Source organism: Notolabrus celidotus, chromosome 10 (genome assembly GCF_009762535.1).
Source record: "Notolabrus celidotus isolate fNotCel1 chromosome 10, fNotCel1.pri, whole genome shotgun sequence".
Classification (NCBI taxonomy): domain Eukaryota; kingdom Metazoa; phylum Chordata; class Actinopteri; order Labriformes; family Labridae; genus Notolabrus; species Notolabrus celidotus.
In genome coordinates, this window is record NC_048281.1 from 31,218,400 (window position 1) to 31,236,937 (window position 18,538).

An 18,538-nucleotide genomic window follows, 5' to 3' on the forward strand; every position below is an offset into this window, starting at 1 on the left:
TTATATAAAGACAATACCAAAACAATTGTGATGGTCAGTATATGAACAACAGGAGTTAGAAATTCATGTTCTAATTGCTCAAACACTTTACATATAAAACAACAAAAGTGTTTCAGAAAAGTTGCAGAATCAAGATTATTTTAGTTGCTCTGGAGAATAAATCAGGCTTACAAATGTGAAAGCATAAAAATATGTTTGACTGTAAGGCTGAAAAGCTTGGCAACCCTGTACTAGACGGTACAATGCGGATTTAACATTTAGTTAGAACTCCTGCTCTGACAGAAAACATGACTATGACTCTGAAACCCTGAGACTGGTTTAGCAGAGTTAAGAAAACAAACCTGGCAAGGGTCAGACATCACAAGAAGCATTACAGAATAGTCACTTGATTACAACATGACCAGTACTGTGTAGGGCATCATGAAAGCAGAAGAAGAGAAAGAGGAAGTTTGAAAGTAGAAGTGGAGGGGGCTTCAATTAGGTTGAGATATCACAATATGTAGGCCCAACAAATTGAGATGAAGACTGTCGTGTTTGATTTTGTTTTTAGTTGAACAAGTTCAGGATCAGGGTCTAGACCTGAAGTAGTTAATAGAAATCTCTGTGTTTAAGTTTAATGTGTCATATACCTTCTACAGTACTTTGTTTACTCACTAATGAAGCATTTGAATTTATTGTGGCACTTCTAGGGGGCATATAATTTGACATTTGACATTTAAATTGTAAATATTGAAGTTTTTCTCCACTTTTACGTCATTAAATACACACTTTTGTATTTTAATTTCACAACAGGCATAAAAACATGCCTCTTATGGATATTATGAATGTTTAGAGCTAATACTGGACAAAATTGTGAATGAAGTTTGCTTTTTTATAGAAATGTGCTTTAAGCTGACCATAATTAGAAGTAAAAATACATTAAAAACACATCTATTCATACTGTAAGAGCTATAATTATTTATATATACTGTTTGTTTACAATAATAGCTGACAACGGTGTGTGTAAGTGTGATAATATGTGAAAGCATGTGTCTGTGTTAGAGCAACACCACCTGTTGGGTTTCCACAAATGGAATGCTGCGCTCTAACTCCTTATTTGGTCACAATGAGCGTCAGGCGGATGTTGGTGTGTCTTTTATTATTGTCCCCCTCACAGAGCGTAGGTTCCTCGTCTTTCAAAGCGTACATTACCGAACTGTAACACCTTATAAAAAAAATTAAAAGCACAGCTTTTGTTTTTATAAATATAAAGTGAATTAATTAGGGGTTATTTTAAAACTAGACGTATTGTGTAGTTATTTGAGAAAGCTAACGGTTTTTGTTTTCTGCCGGAGTCTGTTCGTCGACGCTCCTTCTGTTTCCGGGTCTGGGAGGAGAGCAGTAGTGTGATTTGAGAGGAGGATTTAATCAGTCAAAATGCAGGTAAATAACACTTTATTATTCCTTTTAACGCCTTATTTTGATATATCTGGATGTTATTATTTAATATCAGTTGATGTCGGTGTTGTTTATTGAGGTTATCTCTCACAGCAGAGTTTTAAATGAGCTATTAATACAGCAGGGCGTTAAAGTGTTAGCTTCACTCTTAGCTAGCTTAGGTCTGGACTCCAACATAAGAAAGATATTCATAGTAAGACATGTAGATGGGAAATAAGTAAGTACAAAATTATATTAAAACCCTCAGTATTAATACTCCTGACAGAGAATAACAAAGCTTTCAAAAAGGAATAGCTCAAACCTAACTCACCGACCTGACTGTGGAAAGAGGAAATAGCAAACTGATGGATTTTTTTTACCACGAAATAGTCACTTTTATAGTTTGTGCCAAGAATATATAATATCCCCCCAAAACTCCCTTTCAAACACTTACAAACAAAGAGCTACAACTTAATACTTCTGAGAGTCTGAAATATTGGAGATATTCGTCAAATATGTGTTGAGATCAGACCTTTCTTTCCTGTACTGTTAGAAAATTCAGCTACTTTATGTTTTCACATGTCCATCCAATCAACAGCTAATTAGAAAATGTGATGATGTATTATCAAAGTAAACTAAACCTTTTTTTAATCTGGCTTTTAACGTAGGGCAATTTCCCTTTAGCTCTGGTCTGCACTATTACCATTAAATAATCATATTTTTATTTTATTCTATCTTATTATATTGTATTTTATTTTTATTTTTCTGGTATTTGTCTGATTTTATTATATCATTATTTTATTATCATTATTTTATTGAATTTTTACTTTTTTATTCTGTCCTATTTTATTTTATGTTTATTTATCTGATTTTATTTGATTGATTTTATTTCATTTTTATTTTATTTTATTTTTTCTGGCACTTCTCTTATTTTATTTTATTTCATTGATTTGATCGTCATGTTTTATTTTTAAGTATTTTACATAACTTTCCTTTCCACTTTTGAATATTTCCTGTTGTTTTCTGTCTCTGTTCTTTTGTGAAGTACTTCAGGCTGCATGCTTGAATGTATGAAAGGTGCTTTATAAATAAAAATGAGTTGAGTTCTTTGCTGTGTTGGGCAGAGCAACGCAGATAACACCTTTATACCAACATATACAGTCAAGTTTCACATTTGTGGCAAAAAAATAAACTACCCAAGTAGATATGGGCTTGTCTTAGACCATGGCTCATTCCCAGTTTACTAAAGCCAGAGTGGTACATATGTAGTGGGAGTGTATTTCCTCAGAGAATAAAATATGAAGTCTTTATCCTTAGATGCCAGCAGAGAAACTACTTTATGATACAATAAGTGAAACTTTGAGTTGCTGAACTTGTTTTGATTTCCTCAGGACCCAAATGAAGACACAGAGTGGAATGATATCCTGAGGAAAAAAAGGGATTCTTCCTCCCAAAGAGGTACCCAAAGATGACGAAGAGGAGGAGCTGGCCCTCCAACAGCAGTCTATCGGTAAGAGAGACATTTAGGAATATAGCTTCACTTCAGTTTAATGTGGCGTTATATAAGAGATTCTAATTTTGTAATGAGATTAAGTGTCGACCAAATTAGTTTATCCTACTTTTTTGTTTTTTGATTACGAGTGTAAAAAATATTTTTTCTATAAAATAGGATCTGGTTTCAACTGATCACATAGGGTTATATAATTAATTGTTTGTTTCTATGAAAAGTTAAAACGTATGAGGACATGACGCTGGAAGAACTGGAAGACAACGAAGATGAGTTTGGTGAAGAAGACGAAGCTGCCATTGAATTGTACAGGTGAGTGGAGATCATGTGCAATCCACTGAGAAGCAACAAGTCCCAGAATTATAAACAAATCTGAGACATTTGTTATAAGTTGGTCCATGTTTTTGATCAGAAATACTCTGAATAATATGAAAAATATCTGACATGTACTTTTAGACTCTTTCACTGTGAATGCACTCTGATATGAGATGTGTCTCCCCGCAGACAGAAGCGGATTGCAGAGTGGAAGGCGACTCAGGTGAAGAACGTGTTCGGTGAGATGGTGGAAATCTCAGGGCAGGATTACGTCAAGGAGGTCAACAAGGCCGGAGAAGGCATCTGGGTGGTTCTGCACCTCTACAAACAAGGGTAGGGCACGCAACATAATCAGGTTTTTTGTCCTCAGGCCTTTAATGAAACCCTTCCAGGCCGACAGCAGTTTTTAACTCATTATTTCGAGAGTGGTAGGTGACAAATAGCTGATTCTCTTCATCTCTTTTCCCAGCATCCCTCTGTGTACCCTCATCAACCAGCACCTGGGCGCGTTAGCCAGGAAGTTTCCTCAGACCAAGTTCCTCAAGTCCATCTCCACCACCTGCATCCCCAACTACCCAGACCGCAACCTGCCCACCATCTTCGTCTACTTTGAGGGAGAGATGAAGGGCCAGTTCATCGGACCGCTGGTGTTTGGGGGCATGAACCTAAAAGTTGATGGTAGGATTTTGCTGTCTCTCAAAAAACATATTTGATTGTTAGAAATCTGCTGAATCTTTGTGTTTGAGAGGTAAATTGAATGAGCATCTATTATTGTTTTTGTCTGAGCAACTTAACATATCAATAACAGTGTTACAATAGTAAAACACAAGTGTTTCAATGTTATCTTCTGGCTTTTTATCCCAGTCTACTATATGTTTAGTCACTTTTATTCATTGTTTATGATGCAATTATTGCCAACATTTAAGGTTTTAATGTGAGTTTAATTCCTCAAATGATAGCTGAAGTCAAATAAAAGCTGGGTTTGCAAAAACAAAGACCAGAGCTTAATAATGGGAACAAACAATGGTTAATGAACTCCTCTAGGCTGCCAAATCATTTGCATGCCATCTAATCGTAAAGAAGTTTGTTCTCATTGTTTTTAATAAAAGCCTGGTCAGTGTTGAGATTGTATCATATAATCAAATAAGTGTAGCAGTACAAGCAGAAGATCAAACAGAGCTCTTTATGTCTTACTACAGTGTTAATGTAAACTTATCAAATAAAAGCCTGCCTCTAATACAGTTCCAGTTACCTTCTGTGGTGACAAGCACAGCCACTGATTCAGGAATTACAGTCCACAGAAACACTCAGCTTACACGTGTGATTAGAAAGAAGAGGAGTGAGTCAATCAAACATTATTTAACCAAACTCCCACACGCTGTCCTTCTTGCAAAAACACATTTATGAGGAATGTTTCAACACCAGAGATTCATCAGGAAACATTTTTAACAAACTGTTTGTCTGATGAAGGGCGAGCTCTGAAGATTTATCAATAAATGAACTAGTTTAGAAATTACAGGAGTCTAATGTTCATGCTTTCTTTGTTGTACTCTTTGATCTAACATCTAAAACATTTGAACGATGATTATGATCGCACAGGGAACTACAGAATCAAATAAAGTAGATCCTCAAGACACTGAAAAGGCCTTGAAATGTACTATTTTTCTCATCTTATGTTGTTTCTTCTTGTCCCGTCCAGAGCTGGAATGGAGGTTATCAGAGACCGGCGCTATAAAGACAGACCTGGAAGAAAACCCTAAGAAGCAAATCGAAGACAAGCTCATGACGTCGATCAGATGTTCGATGCCTTCAGGAAAGGACAGTGACTCTGAGGACGAGGACTAGTAGTTACTCGAAAACAGAAATCCCTCTCATTTGCTACATTAGAAGAGCTTATAAAGACCTGACGGTTTGAGCCGGGACATCATCTCCTGTGTGTTATATTGGTGTTTTGACTGTGATTCAGAGCTAATCCTGCTCAAGGGGACTGGTACAGGACCTTCTGTGGGAGAGAATCAAACCTTGCGGCCGTCTGTACCGTCTGTGGGAAAACAGCCAAACTGTCACTCTTTTTTTATTTCAATGAAACTCCATCCACAAAAGCATCAGACAAATTTAAAGTTTTTTATTATACATTTGATAATTATGTCACAAATATACGTCTGTTTAAATCTGTTCAATTAAATGTGAGTTCACCTCTCTGCCACATCAATAAGTGCCTGTGTGTTTCCTAACTTTGCATGTTTTTGGTGTCTGTGATTATAAAGTGTCTCTTCTTTGAGTGTCTTCATGGTTTTTGGACACCTGTGTCTTATGCAGCGGTGCCAACAGGCCAAATTTGTGCTTGGGAGCGGCTCACAGGAAGCAGGAAGACGCATGGCAGCGGAGGCAGTGCAGATTTTCCATCTGTGCAGTGATGCTCCACCGGTTGGTTTCGTTGTTGGGTTCAGAGTGCTGCCAGCTCGTCTGTTAATTCTGATTTCTTCTCTTGGTTTTGTAGCCTTTTCTTCTACAACAGCCCCTCAGGCAGACCACGGATCTTCTTTTTCATTAGGGAGAAAAAGAGAGGTCAGTGAAGGCAGGTAATCAGGGATGTTTGGAAATTGGATTAAGACTAGCTTTCTTGATCACAGCGTCACAACAGGTCCTCTGGAAAAGTACGACTCTTTCAAGTGGAAGCTCATTTTCTTTTAATTTGTTTTCCCTTGTCTTCTGCTAAATTAGACACGTTTCACTTCTCTCTGGTCTTCACTTTTCAGTAGTTCAAAGCTGGTTCACCATTTTCTATTTTTACCTGAAACATGCAGACAAGACTAGCATGCTCTTTCCAGCCATTGGTCGCACCTGCATGTGTTACTTTCAGGTTGTATACTTCTCACAACTCTCCACTCCAAACCAAGAAAATACAAATAAGACTTAATTTTAGAGGGAAACTTCAGCACACCCTCACTTCTCAGACATATATTAATACATGTCTTACATTATAGCTGTTTGAAATGTGATATTATTACCAAGTGATGTGGTTTGGGATGTAGCCCTCACTGCAGCTCTATGGATAAGACATTTTTCTTTAAGTGTGTTTTTGCACACATTTGATTTCCTAGCTGGTCAGTGCCTGCTCTAAGTATCTTTTATGTTTCAAAGCTGAGATCTGAACATTTTAAAGATGAACATTAAGAATGAGTATGTATCTCAACTTTTCTTACCAGAAGTAGAACCTTCTTATTTTTCCTCTTGGACAGTTTGGGGGAAAGTCGCATCAAGGGATGAACTGAGTGAGACTGGATGGAGGAGGGAAGAGGAGGAGTTAGCTTTGAGAGGAATCAACATATAGTGAAACTGTTTTATATTGTGATGGTAACACAGATGTCACTTAAATAACCTGAAGAATTCTATTTATCAATGGCTCAAAAACATGATCAGTAATAACTTATATATAGACGTACAACAAAACAATGATGTCATACTCCATGAGGTCCAAAGCTAATAAGGTAAGTCCATGTCCCAAGCTTTTTAAAGTCCTGCCAAATACTGAAAGCTGAGCCAAATTTTAATTAATTAATTAATTAATGAGAGACAAGTCAGGACTGCAGGCAGGCCAGTTTAGCACCAGGACTCTTCTACTACAGAGCTATACTGTTGTGATGTGTGCAGAATGTGGTTTGTCATTGTCTTGCTGAAATATGTACGGTCTTCCTGAAAAAGGCATTGTCTGGATGGCATCATTTGTTGCTCCTAAACCTGTATATATTGTTCAGCACTAATGGAGCCTTCCTAGATGTGTAAGATACCCATGCACTTAAGCATTCCCATACCATTACAGATGCTGGACAGAGCACTAATAACAACCCTGATGGTCCCTCTTTTGGAAACAGCGTCCATGATTTCCTCAAAGAATGTCAAACTTTGATTCATCAGACCACAGGACAGTTTCCTACTTTGCTCTTTCCACTTACTCTGCATCATGTTTTATGGTCTCCTCCGCTTTCCATTTGTTGTAGCTTTATGATCTATACAGCAGCCAGCCACTAGGGGGAGCCCTACAATTTTCTGGCTTCACCTTTGAGGAGCTATCATGCCGTCTATCTTTTGTACACTCAACGGCAACAGCAGACATAATGAGTCAGGAAGATTACAACAGTATCAGTGGCTTGTTTGTTTCTCAGCTCACCTCCACCTGCTGCAGAGGTCCCACAGAGTTGCGTGCTTTAGAGTAATGAAACAGGAACTGAAAAGAGGGATAGAATCAGAAGGTCAGTGAGATGTTCCTGGAAATATATCACAAATTAAATTAATTTTGAGAACTGAGGTGGAGCACTTACTCTCTTAAAAACATTCTGGACCTGCTCCTGTGGGCCAACAAAATAATTAAAAAATGATATGATTAGTATGAAAGGGGATTTCAATATTTTTAAAAATATAGTTAATTCTATAAATAATATAATATACTTCAAATTAATTGTTTGTCCTTACCTCATCCTGGTGTCCCAACAAAACATCACTATAATCTCCACTTTGGCTGCCTCGCACCTGCAGGAATACAAAAACACTTCAGTGCCAATGAACATGAAACAACACAATGTCCACAGTTTAGAGGTACAAAGTGTTATTCCTGTAAATAACACAGCAGAAGGTTCGGCTGTCTGTGCTTTAAACTGAGTCTAACCTTACAGTTTCAATGCTCTGTGTGTAGATGTTGTCTGGGTACAAATAGTTCTATTAATACCACATCTTGAGAAAACAATCATGTCTTTTGAAACATAAAAAACACGTCTATTAAAGAGTCTAAGTGACACATTGTGGAGAAGTAAGAGTGTTAATTCCATACCTTTCTTAGCATGATGCCATCTTCCCACCGATCATACGGACTGGAATCTAAGTGAAGATCAGAGGTGACAACTTCAGTACTGTAATCATTGCACATGTAATCCAAGAGCAACGTTTATTCACAAACATCATTGCCAGTATGAAATTCTACTGAACTTCAAATCAAGAAACTTTGTCACAGGTATGCACAACAAAATAAGAAGATATACTTGGAGTTGTATCCATAAGTCTGTGTCCTTTATTTACTTGTTGTAGTAGGAGTGTTAAGCCATTACAGTAGCTTGAAGTCTTTGGCAAAGAAAGAAGCTGTTAGAGTCTTTATAATGTTTTAATGTTAATTTCAGCTTTTTAAAGCTAATGTGAGGTTATTTAGCCAGTTATAACAGACTGAATGTCATACTGATAGATCTATATGAGCTACAAAAGAGAACAAAACCATGAGCAATTAAACTTAAAATTTCTATACAGTTATTTGTAATGCCTGAGACTGCTGCTGGGGAGCAGGTGTCAGATGAAGTGATCTACGGCACCCTGCAGAAGAGATGTTTTGCTGCGTTTGTCATGAAAAAGATGCACAGTCAGTGATGTGTTTAAATGTTCAAAGAGAACAGGATGAGATCATTTCTTTCATATGTTTAAGATAAAACCTGCACAGAGATATGATGTACTGTTTTGTCAAAAGGTGGCACAAAATTCATCACAAGCCAAAGGTTCCTCGCAGGAGCTTTAAGGTGCTATTTAGGATGCTAAAATTCTGTATATAATATCATCAGTTATTACTTATATTATTTTTCACGATAAGCATTATTAATATCTAAAATAGATTACACTATAATCTGATTAGATCTGTCAGAAAACATTCAGTCAAACACTAAATCAGAATGATAAACCCTGTTTGTCTGAGCTGTGAGACTGCTCTCTCTTCGGCTCAACAACTGGATATGAAAAAGCTGCAGGATGAAAAGAAAGCTTGTGATTCACTTCTACCTTTCTTTCAGAAGGCATATTATTAAAAATGTTTATATGTTGGCATGGTTATTTAAAAATAAGAAGTGATAACTTCATTAATTAATCTTCTCTCTGAGCATGATTTTTAAGGCCCTTTGATTCATCAAGAGACAGTTTGTCTCTTATCATCTGACCTGCAGAACATCTATTCATGTAATTACTTTACATCTGCAGACTTCTTTTTACTTAGATAACAAAAGCTGACAAGCTCCATCTCTAGTTTAAAAAAAAATCCTAAAATCATTATACACATCGGCATGTGTCATATTTAATAAGCACCTTTAAATTACAGAGACAACTTAAATCACTTCATATCAATGAAGTGTCTATATAAAAGGTTATTTCTTTTCAATAATCCATTATAACAGCAGTCATTCAGTATCTCCTAATTGATGGACTTGGTCCAGATAAACTGCATTTTATTCCCAATTAAAGAATGTACATTGTTCATGTAAGGGGGGTCGTCTTAATCTCTGATTTTAAGAGCCGGTTAAACCAACAGATTGACTTCTAGTAGTCCTGAAGAGGATATGAAGCAGACATTTATCCACAACCTGGAAACCCTAAGATCCTCTTATTATTGGCATATCAGTGATTCACAAAGAAGTAATAACTGATTAAATAACATTGAAATAGGACATTGATTAAGAACTATAAAACATCTGCCTTTTCACGCTTTGTTTACAGTTAAATGTAGATGAAAGTTTGTTATGAAAACTATATTAAATCCTTATTTAGTCCATGTTCATAATTATCAGAATCCTTTAACATCTCTGAGTGTTAAAAAAATAAGAATTAATTTCATAAATAAGAGAAAAAGTAGGACTCTTTACATTCAAGAGGATATAGAGATTATTACTATATTTCTTTAAAAAAAAAATCAATTTATAGTCGAATTAATTACTTGGTGACTTTTTAACCTAAATTCAGCCTGATATGGTATTTTTTATTTCAAATATTTTGGGTTTCATCTGTAATATCTACAAGATACAACATACTTTTAGGGAGAGTAACTGAATTATTTCAGACATTAAGCAGAATAAGGATTTGTATTCCAAATATTAGGCCTTTTTTTGGCCACATTTAAATTTTTCCTATATTAGTAAATAAAATCCGACAATTTTCCACCAAAAGAAATAAATAAAAGTGTCAACCACAGCATAACAAAGCATGATAATTAGTATTTAAGTTGTTTCTCATCAAAATGAAAAATCCACTCACCTGTTGTGCTCAAAGATCCGAGAAACCAGATTAAACATAAAAGAAAAAGTTGTCGTACAGTTCTCAGAGTCATGACTTGTGTGTATCCTTCCTTCTTCTCTTAAGTCCTGTGCTCGGTTCGGCTCGGTCTGGCTCGGTTCGGCTCGGTTCGGCTCTCCTCGTCAGTGTGTGTGTGAGGGAAAGCAGCTGTGGTCTGAATGCTTTGCCCTCTGGCCGCACTGTTTAAAAGCGCACAACCTCTCTTACGCAGAGGTGACCAATCAACCTCCCTGCACATCAGCACGCACCCTCCTACACACTTACCTCTCTGTCTTTTTTTTTTACACACACACACACACACACACACACACACACACACAGACACACACACACACACACACACACACACACACACACACACACACACACACACACGTTATTTTGTTTCCAGGAATCAAAGCGCACTGGGAATACTGGGCTGAATTTTTAACACAAGTGATGAGACCTGTGCGCTGATGTCACATAGGTGACTTAGATAACATGAGTAATCTCCTCCATGCAGACTGAGGGGAAAACAATAACAACCATTATGAACAGCAGCCAATAAAGTGCATTAATAATTCAACTCGCAGCAGCTGTGGTACCCAGACCTCATTGCGCAATCTTAATTCATCCCATGTTGATTTCTGGTTTGATTTCATAGTTATCCTTGTGTCTCGTGTTTCAGAGTTTCATGTTCTATGTTTTATTTGTTGCCTTTTAGTATCCTCCCAGCTAGCAGGGAATGTTCTCAACACATGGGCTTACATTCCCTATAAGTTCTGATTATCTCTCAAGACAAGGTTCTGAGTGTAATATTCAAAGAACATCTTAAAGATGTTATTGATTTAAATAATGTTCCTTTTTTGTTAACTTTCAATGAAAGAAGAATATTTTGTCTTTAACATTTAGAGGATGTTTTTATAATATTCTTTAGGTAACAGACACAGTTTTGAGTTTAATATTTAAAGAACATCTTAAGGATGTTATCAATTTAAAAATGTTCCTTTTTCGTTAACTATTACTGAAAGAAAATCATTTTGTCTTTAACATTTAGAGGATGTTTTGATAATATTCTTTAGATAACAGACAAGGTTTTAAGTGTAATATTCAAGAAACATCTTAAGGATGTTTATCGATTTGAATAATGTTTCTTTTTTAACTATTGATGATGTAAGAACAGTTTCTCTTTAACATTTAGAGGATGTTTTTATAATATTCTTTAGACAACAAACAAGGTTTTAAGTTTAATATTCAAAGAACATCTTAAAGATGTTTATCGGTTTAAATAATGTTCCTTTTTTGTTAACTATTAATGAAAGAAGAACATTTTGTCTTTAACATTCAGATGATGTTTTGGTAATATTCTCTAGGTCACAGACAAGATTTTAAGTTGATTATTCAAGGAACATCATAAGAATGTTTATCGGTTTAAAAATGTTCCCTTTTTTTAACTATGACGGAGGAACATTTCGTCTTTAACATTTAGAGGATGTTTTGATAATATTCTTTAGATAACAGACACAGTTTTGAGTGTAATATTCAAAGAACATCTTAAGGATGTTTATCCATTAAAAAATGTTCCTTTTTGTTAACTATTACTGAAAGAAAATCATTTTGTCTTTAACATTTAGAGGATGTTTTTATAATATTCTTTAGTTAACAGACAGGGTTTTGAGTGTAATATTTAAAGAACATTGTAAGGATGTCATCGATTTAAAGATGTTCCTTTTTTAACTATTAATGAAAGAAGAACATTTTGTCTGTAACATTCAGATGATGTTTTTAAAAAATTCTTTGGGTAACAGAGAAGGATTTTGAGTTGATTATTCAAAGAACATCTTAAGGATGTTTATCGGTTTAAAAATGTTCCTTTTTTAAGTATTAATGAAAGAAGAACATTTTGTCTTTAACATTCAGAGGATGTTTTTATAATATTCTTTAGGTAACTGACTCAGCTTTGAGTTTAATATTTAGAGAACATCTCAAGGATGTTTATCGATTTAAAAATGTTCCTTTTTTGTTAACTATTAATGACAGAAGAACACTTTGTCTTTAACATTTAGATGATGTTTTGATAACATTCTTTAGATGACAGACAAGGTTAATATTCAAGGAACATCTTAAGGATGTTTATCAATTTAAATAATGTTCCTTTTTTTAACTATTAATGATGGAAGAACATTTTGTCTTTAACACTCAGAAGATTTTTTGATAATATTCTTTAGGTAACAGATTATTGAATGTTCTCTATAAAGTGTTCCCATAATTTTACTTAATAACAAAGAAGCAACATTCTCAAAGCAACAGGATGTTTCTGATGTTTCAAATCACAAAATATTTTATTTAAGAACATTCTGGTGATATTTCATTGAAACAAAGATAGAATGTTTTATCTTTAACATTCAAAGATGTTTTGATAACATTCTTTGGATCACAGATTATTGAATGTTTTTAGAGAATGTTAACTGAAAACAAATTGTGAACATAAAGAAAACTTTAAAGAACATTAGGGTGTAATATTCAAGCACTTTTGTCACTTAACATTTTTTAATGTTTTTAGAGAATGTTACTAGAGAACATTCTTTGAACACAAAGCAAACTTCCCACTGAAAACATTACAGTAACATTCTCTGTAACAGAATGTTTTTAGAACAGAACATTGCTAGCTGGGTTGTCTGTGTGATTTCCTGTGGTCTTGTTGTTGAGTTAATTTTCAGTGTTTTATTTTGTAGAATAGTCTTTTGTGTTGAGTTTAGTTTGTGATTGTCTTCACCTGTGCCTTGTTGTCCTCACCTTTGTGTCCTTACTCAAGGTAAGTTGATTCTTTCACCTGGTGGGACAGTTCAGGGTGGTTTTTTTTTTACCCTTTTCTATCCATTGTGGATCTGTGATGGAAGGAGGATGATGAAGGAGGCAGAGGACTCAAGAGGTTACAGGATACTGTGGACCAAGGCACCAATAAATGCATAAAGAAATAAGGAAGTAGAGGAATGAAGAGGTAAATACTATAATTGGGAAACGTGGGAACAACGTAACTCATGCACACACAATTCTAAGTTTCTGCACACATCACTTTTGGAGACTTCAGTGGCTCAGTGGCTCCTTATCATCTACTCACTTGGATAGAAACAGGTTTGGTTTATTTGAGTATAAGGTGAAGCATTCATAAATGTAATGTGGTTGTTTGACAAACACAGGAGCAGTTTATTCTTTATATGTGAATACATTAAAGAGATAAACGGAAGACAAGCTGTTATGTTTTCATTGACCCACCTCAAGCTGATCCTTATGAGCCATTTCTCTAAATCTGACCGGCACAGTTTCATCTAGGTTTTTATAAATGCATGTGTATGTCCCCTGATATCTGAATAAACACATCTCTGTGTGTCAGACAGGTTGATCCACAGCCTGCCTCTGAATTGTTTTATTTAACCGATCAGGTAACACACCTGTTGTCCGGTTGTGTGCATTTGTGGACACTGTACTGTATGTTGATAAGGCAGGGATTAACCGCTCAGATCAGGTAGACTGGAGACAGACTGGGAGTCACAGCTCTTCTGACATTGACACATATTTCAAATTAGAGTCTGACCTTTTAATGATCGGGGTGAAACTGACTCCCATTGCCAGACGATTTGTCTCCATGTCAGACTGCTCACTGCTCTGTTTCAGTGTGCACTGAGGTAGATGACTGTGAAACAAACAGGTGAGTGTTTTGTGTAATCATTTATTATTTAAGTGTGATGCACTGATGACCGCTGATGTGGTCAGAAAACATCAAAAGGAGACCGTGGCTGATAACAAACATTCTGCAAGGTTCTTAATCTATCAGAAGCATTGAGATTAAGGCTGTTACAATTTACAAGCATTGAAGATAACAGAGGGAAGACAAAGAAGAAGCAGCTGAAGAAGAATCCAGCTATCTAGCCAGACTTTACCGCAGTGTGTTGCTACTACTGCGGTGCAAATCATGTTGGAGGAGACACCCAAAAAGTTTCCTCACCAGTCAGAGAGTGTTTTTTAATTTAGTGAAAAAGGCAGGTGTTTGTGGACACCAGTCTGCAGGAGAGGCAGAACAACAGTGACCGCAAAAGGGACTAACACAACCAACCTGTTCACCTACCTTCGCCTTCATCATCCTGCAGAGGTATCATGATACGAAGGGTAAGTTGAAGTTAGTTTGCTAGCCTTGGGATGGAAAAAACAGGACAGAACAAACACTACTTGCTCTTCTTTGTACATTTATCAGACAATTATGGTGACAGAGTATCTTTCCACCTCCCAATGCTTGGGATTGTTATTATGCAAAATATGCTAATTTACTACTTAATTATTTTTTTTATTCCTTTTATATTTTTTTTCCTTTTTCCTTTATTTTACTTTTTAAAAGCTTTTTTAGTTGCTAATGTTTTTTAAAATAATAACTATTTTATATGCACTTTACATTATGTTTATGTTTATCATGATAGCACTGATTAAAATGATTTGCTTTCTACTACTGACAAACATTTACATTTTTCAGATGTCAGGGGATGTTTAATCAGACTCTCCACTTTGAAATGTTGATGCATTTCACCTGTTTCAAACCAGACGTTACAGAGGCTTTAACATTTCTTTTAACATATGTGGTGGAAATCTGAAAATGAAACACTCAAACAACAACAATTTGTCTTTTTTAGCTTTATTTAGGGCCTTCAGTAAGTTTTGCAAAGCAGTCAGCTGACAGAGTAATCTGACAATAAGAGACAAGGTCTGCACAACTGACCAAGAGTGAAGATTCAACATGGTATTTATCGTCTTCAGAGTATAAGACGATCTCACCGTTAAACAAACCATAGAGCTTTTTACGACCTCTCACCTCCTGGTCACCTTCTTGATCTCTCACTCCCTGGTTTCCTCCTCAGCCATACGAACAGATAATAATATACAAATCACAGAAGGACTGTGTGTGTGTGTGTAACTTACTAAATTGTAATCGACACAGGAATAACATACTATCATGCCTGTATTTTTCCCATCACACATACCAGACCGGACTCCACAAATCCTTTATACAAATCTGAAACAACACAGCAGCTCCAGTTACAACTTGTTGGATCATCAAACACTCTTGACATTTTATTTTAAGACACAAATATCACCTTTTCTTTAAATCAAATATGAAGATGTTTTTGTTTTTTTAAACCATTTCAACAGTACCACATGTTACATTCAGACCAGCCATATTTCCAAACCAAAAATAACTCCTCAGCAGACAGACTGAACTTCCCCGTCTTGTGATGGAGATTAAAAAAAGCAATAAACTCAAACACTGTTGACTCTTGAAGCTCCTCAGCATTCAGCACACTTGAGGATCTGGTAATCACAGACCATCTTCTGTGATTGGCCTGCAAAACAGCAAAGGAAATAGAAGTAATTGAGCCACAGAGACGGAGCGTGAGAGCTTCTCGTTCACTTTCTCATTTTTACAAGATGAACACGCTCCTCCTCGAGGGCACTTGCACAGCCAGGAAGCTACAAAATCAAGAGCTCGGCAAGGAACATAAACAGGCTTTATCAGGAAAGCTACTGTATTGACTTTTTTCAAATGCCTTGTTGAACTTTACAGTTTAATAATCTGTGTGTGTTTATGGGTTTTTTTATTTTACTGAATAGTGCCATGCACAATTTAATTACACTGAGTAAATAGATCAAGGAGAGGCGCCATTTCTGTTTATGTCACTATCTACATGTTGGGAATAAGAACTGAGGAGTAAAAAGGACATTACTCATCCAGATGTTTGAAGGAGGCTTAAAGGTTTCTGAAAATACCCCCAGAGCAGCAGCAAGTCTTATTGAATGACCTTTCATGATGGATTATGCAAGGGGTGTGACACTTGGGTTGGAAATATAAGTCCATGTAGGTCAACCATTTGGATCAAAATAACTGGATGTATCTCCATGACCTGTCTGAGTTTGGTGGAGCCTTTGTTTTTATCATGTGTGGTTTGAAGTGAAAGTCTTGATACCTATTAGAGATGGTCTATTTCTGTACTGTTTTCCTCCTCTCTTCTTTTATCTGTTGACTTGTCTGTTAGCCATCAACCACAAATCTAAAGTTTAGTGCTTTGCAAATAAGCAGATGTTTTTGCCACTGTGTCAACAGGCAGAGGTGAAATGTGTTGGATTCCTTTCTGTGGATTGATTTAATTTGACAGGTGAGATCATTTTGTCCCAGGCATCACTTTGTAGTTGTCATGTGCAGGAATACATAAGAAGTGAGACTCCACTGATGGTTGAACACGCTCTCTATTTACTAGAGCACACCTGTAACTCCTAACTTAGTGATACGCCAGACTACATCGTGATAATAGATGATGACATATAACACGGGACTTCCATCAGATCCATGTCCGGTGCATCTCTGATCCTCTGCGGTCCGGCTCAGTTCTCTCTCGTCCATCAACACCCACTGGTTGTGTTTTGGAAACGCAGCACTGAGCAGGACCGCCGGACAGCTGGAGTCATGTGACCGAGGTTTTCCCTGCAGTAATCATTGATTCAAGGATTCTCCTCCTCCTCCTCTCCTCATCCATGTTGTCATTCTGGTCCTCTGAAAACCTCTGACCTGTTGACTCCAGGCCTGGCTCCGCTCATCATGACGGTTTGTTGTTGTAGTTAAGTGAAATACGATCTGGTGATAACACAGAGTGTTTTATTCTGAAAATTAACCGGATGTTTTCATTTTGTTTTGGTGAAACCTGACTTCCTGTCCCACTCCATCTGCTCTGTTGAGATTGATGCGTCGTGCTCCGGCATCCGGCAAAAATAGAATTCTTGCATATCTGATCCGGAGGTGTCCGACCTGGCGAATCAGAGATGCAGCTGGAACGCAACGGAGTGGATCCAGTGGAAGTTAACACATTGATTAGAATGGAAATCTATCAGATGTGGTGACGTGGCAGATCGGAGACTGACCGGACACGGATCTGGTGGAATTTGGCCGTAACTCTCGCAGGACTACGGTGTCCTGTAAGGCACGCATGATGACATATATCATGACAGTAATCAAGAATTAACACACCACAACCTGAATCAAATATTTAACACCACTGCTCATAACTTTGACATCGTACCATCACCTGAAAACAACAGTTGTCAGTGTTAGGTCCTCTAAGTTTTGGCCTCTCACACACAGTCAGAGTTTTGGGTTATCTAATGAGACATTTATCTCCATAGATCTCCAGTGACCTGAAACTCTGATTGTGTTTGGAAGAGATGTAGAAACAGAGCAAAACTTTTGTGCTCATAAATGTCTTTACTCATTGTAACTCCTGAGTGACTCATCATTTGGAGCTTTCGTAAATTGAATTTCTAATAACCAGAATCATAATGTTTGGGTGCCAAATGTAGTCTGTTTAGGGACATAGAGTGATCAAACTATCAAATTAATGTAACAGCTCACCCATCATGGGGAGGCAAACAGATTGGAGCGATGACATAACACAATGATAATACACGAGGGGTGAGAACTGATCATTTGTAATAATTCTGCTAATGTGAGCAACAGCTTAGCTTTAAATCCACGCTGTAGGCTGTCTTTGTACGACTTACTTGATGGTTACCACGTGTTGAAAGCACCTGGTGTTGTTTTGCACTAGACAACATATTGTCCAGGGAGTTAATGAGGAGCATCAGTCTCTTACCTCTGGTTAACTACCCCTGTCTTGGTTAACCCAATTTACTAATTAGCAGCATCATCTTGGCTCCATGTGAGTCACATATAAGCTGAGTTAAAATGTTCCTGAAAGGCAGTCCATGACATCAGCGCTGGTTCTCTGATTTTAATGCAGCTTTGATTTTTTGAAGATTTAATGGAAGGTGTGAGTAATGTCCATTCTGTGTCTCACTCATGGGTGAATCCAGAGGGCTGGCATGGGCAGGATATGTGTTACAATTTACAATTTGGGCTGTGTAACAACTGGCTGGAGGTAGCTTCACTGCAAAAACTCAAAATCTTACCAAGTGAAATTGTCTCATTTCTAGTCAAAATGTCTTCTCCCACTTAATTTAAGATAAATCTATTTAACAAGTAACATTAGAGCAAGATAGAGGGACTTGTTTTAAGACATCTTAAATATCTTGTTAAGGCAAACAATCTTAAAATGATCTTGTTTTGAGATGTAATTTAGAAGAAACAAGGTTTATTTTACATTTCAGACATTTTTAAAGCTGAGATCTTAT

At 36.6% G+C, this 18,538-nt stretch overlaps 3 protein-coding genes across 4 annotated transcripts in view; 2 read left to right on the forward strand and 1 right to left on the reverse strand.

The window, feature by feature from the left end:
* Positions 1–18,538, forward strand: part of neb (nebulin) — a 291,693-nt gene that overhangs the window by 117,637 nt on the left and 155,518 nt on the right. The window lies entirely within an intron of this gene.
* pdcl3 (phosducin-like 3) lies at positions 1,402–5,450 on the forward strand. The gene is given in 7 exon segments (XM_034694643.1): positions 1,402–1,422; positions 2,808–2,846; positions 2,848–2,926; positions 3,145–3,235; positions 3,428–3,571; positions 3,708–3,916; positions 4,938–5,450. Coding segments are annotated over 7 exon segments (714 nt in total). The 5' UTR covers positions 1,402–1,416; the 3' UTR covers positions 5,084–5,450.
* On the reverse strand, positions 5,349–10,607 carry nms (neuromedin S). 2 transcript variants are annotated; one of them, XM_034694647.1, is made up of 7 exons: positions 10,295–10,607; positions 8,067–8,113; positions 7,712–7,768; positions 7,561–7,587; positions 7,410–7,466; positions 6,445–6,519; positions 5,349–5,777 (listed from the first exon to the last, which is right to left on the reverse strand). In XM_034694647.1, exons 1-7 carry the CDS (start codon positions 10,365–10,367, stop codon positions 5,748–5,750), a joined length of 366 nt encoding a protein of 121 aa, XP_034550538.1. In that variant the 5' UTR covers positions 10,368–10,607; the 3' UTR covers positions 5,349–5,747. The 2 variants fall into 2 exon arrangements, with proteins under 2 accessions (XP_034550538.1, XP_034550537.1); XM_034694646.1 differs by having other exon boundaries at positions 5,349–5,780.

What these genes read in the sequence shown, in the direction of transcription:
- nms (XM_034694646.1), bottom strand. Translation starts at nt 10,367, where the DNA reads ATGACTCTGAGAACTGTACGACAACTTTTTCTTTTATGTTTAATCTGG. An exon ending in ATGGCATCATGCTAAGAAAG is followed by an intron (nt 7,769 to 8,066) that starts GTATGGAATTAA and finishes GTATTCCTGCAG; the next exon opens with GTGCGAGGCAGCCAAAGTGG. An exon ending in TCCAGAATGTTTTTAAGAGA is followed by an intron (nt 7,467 to 7,560) that starts GTAAGTGCTCCA and finishes CCCTCTTTTCAG; the next exon opens with TTCCTGTTTCATTACTCTAA.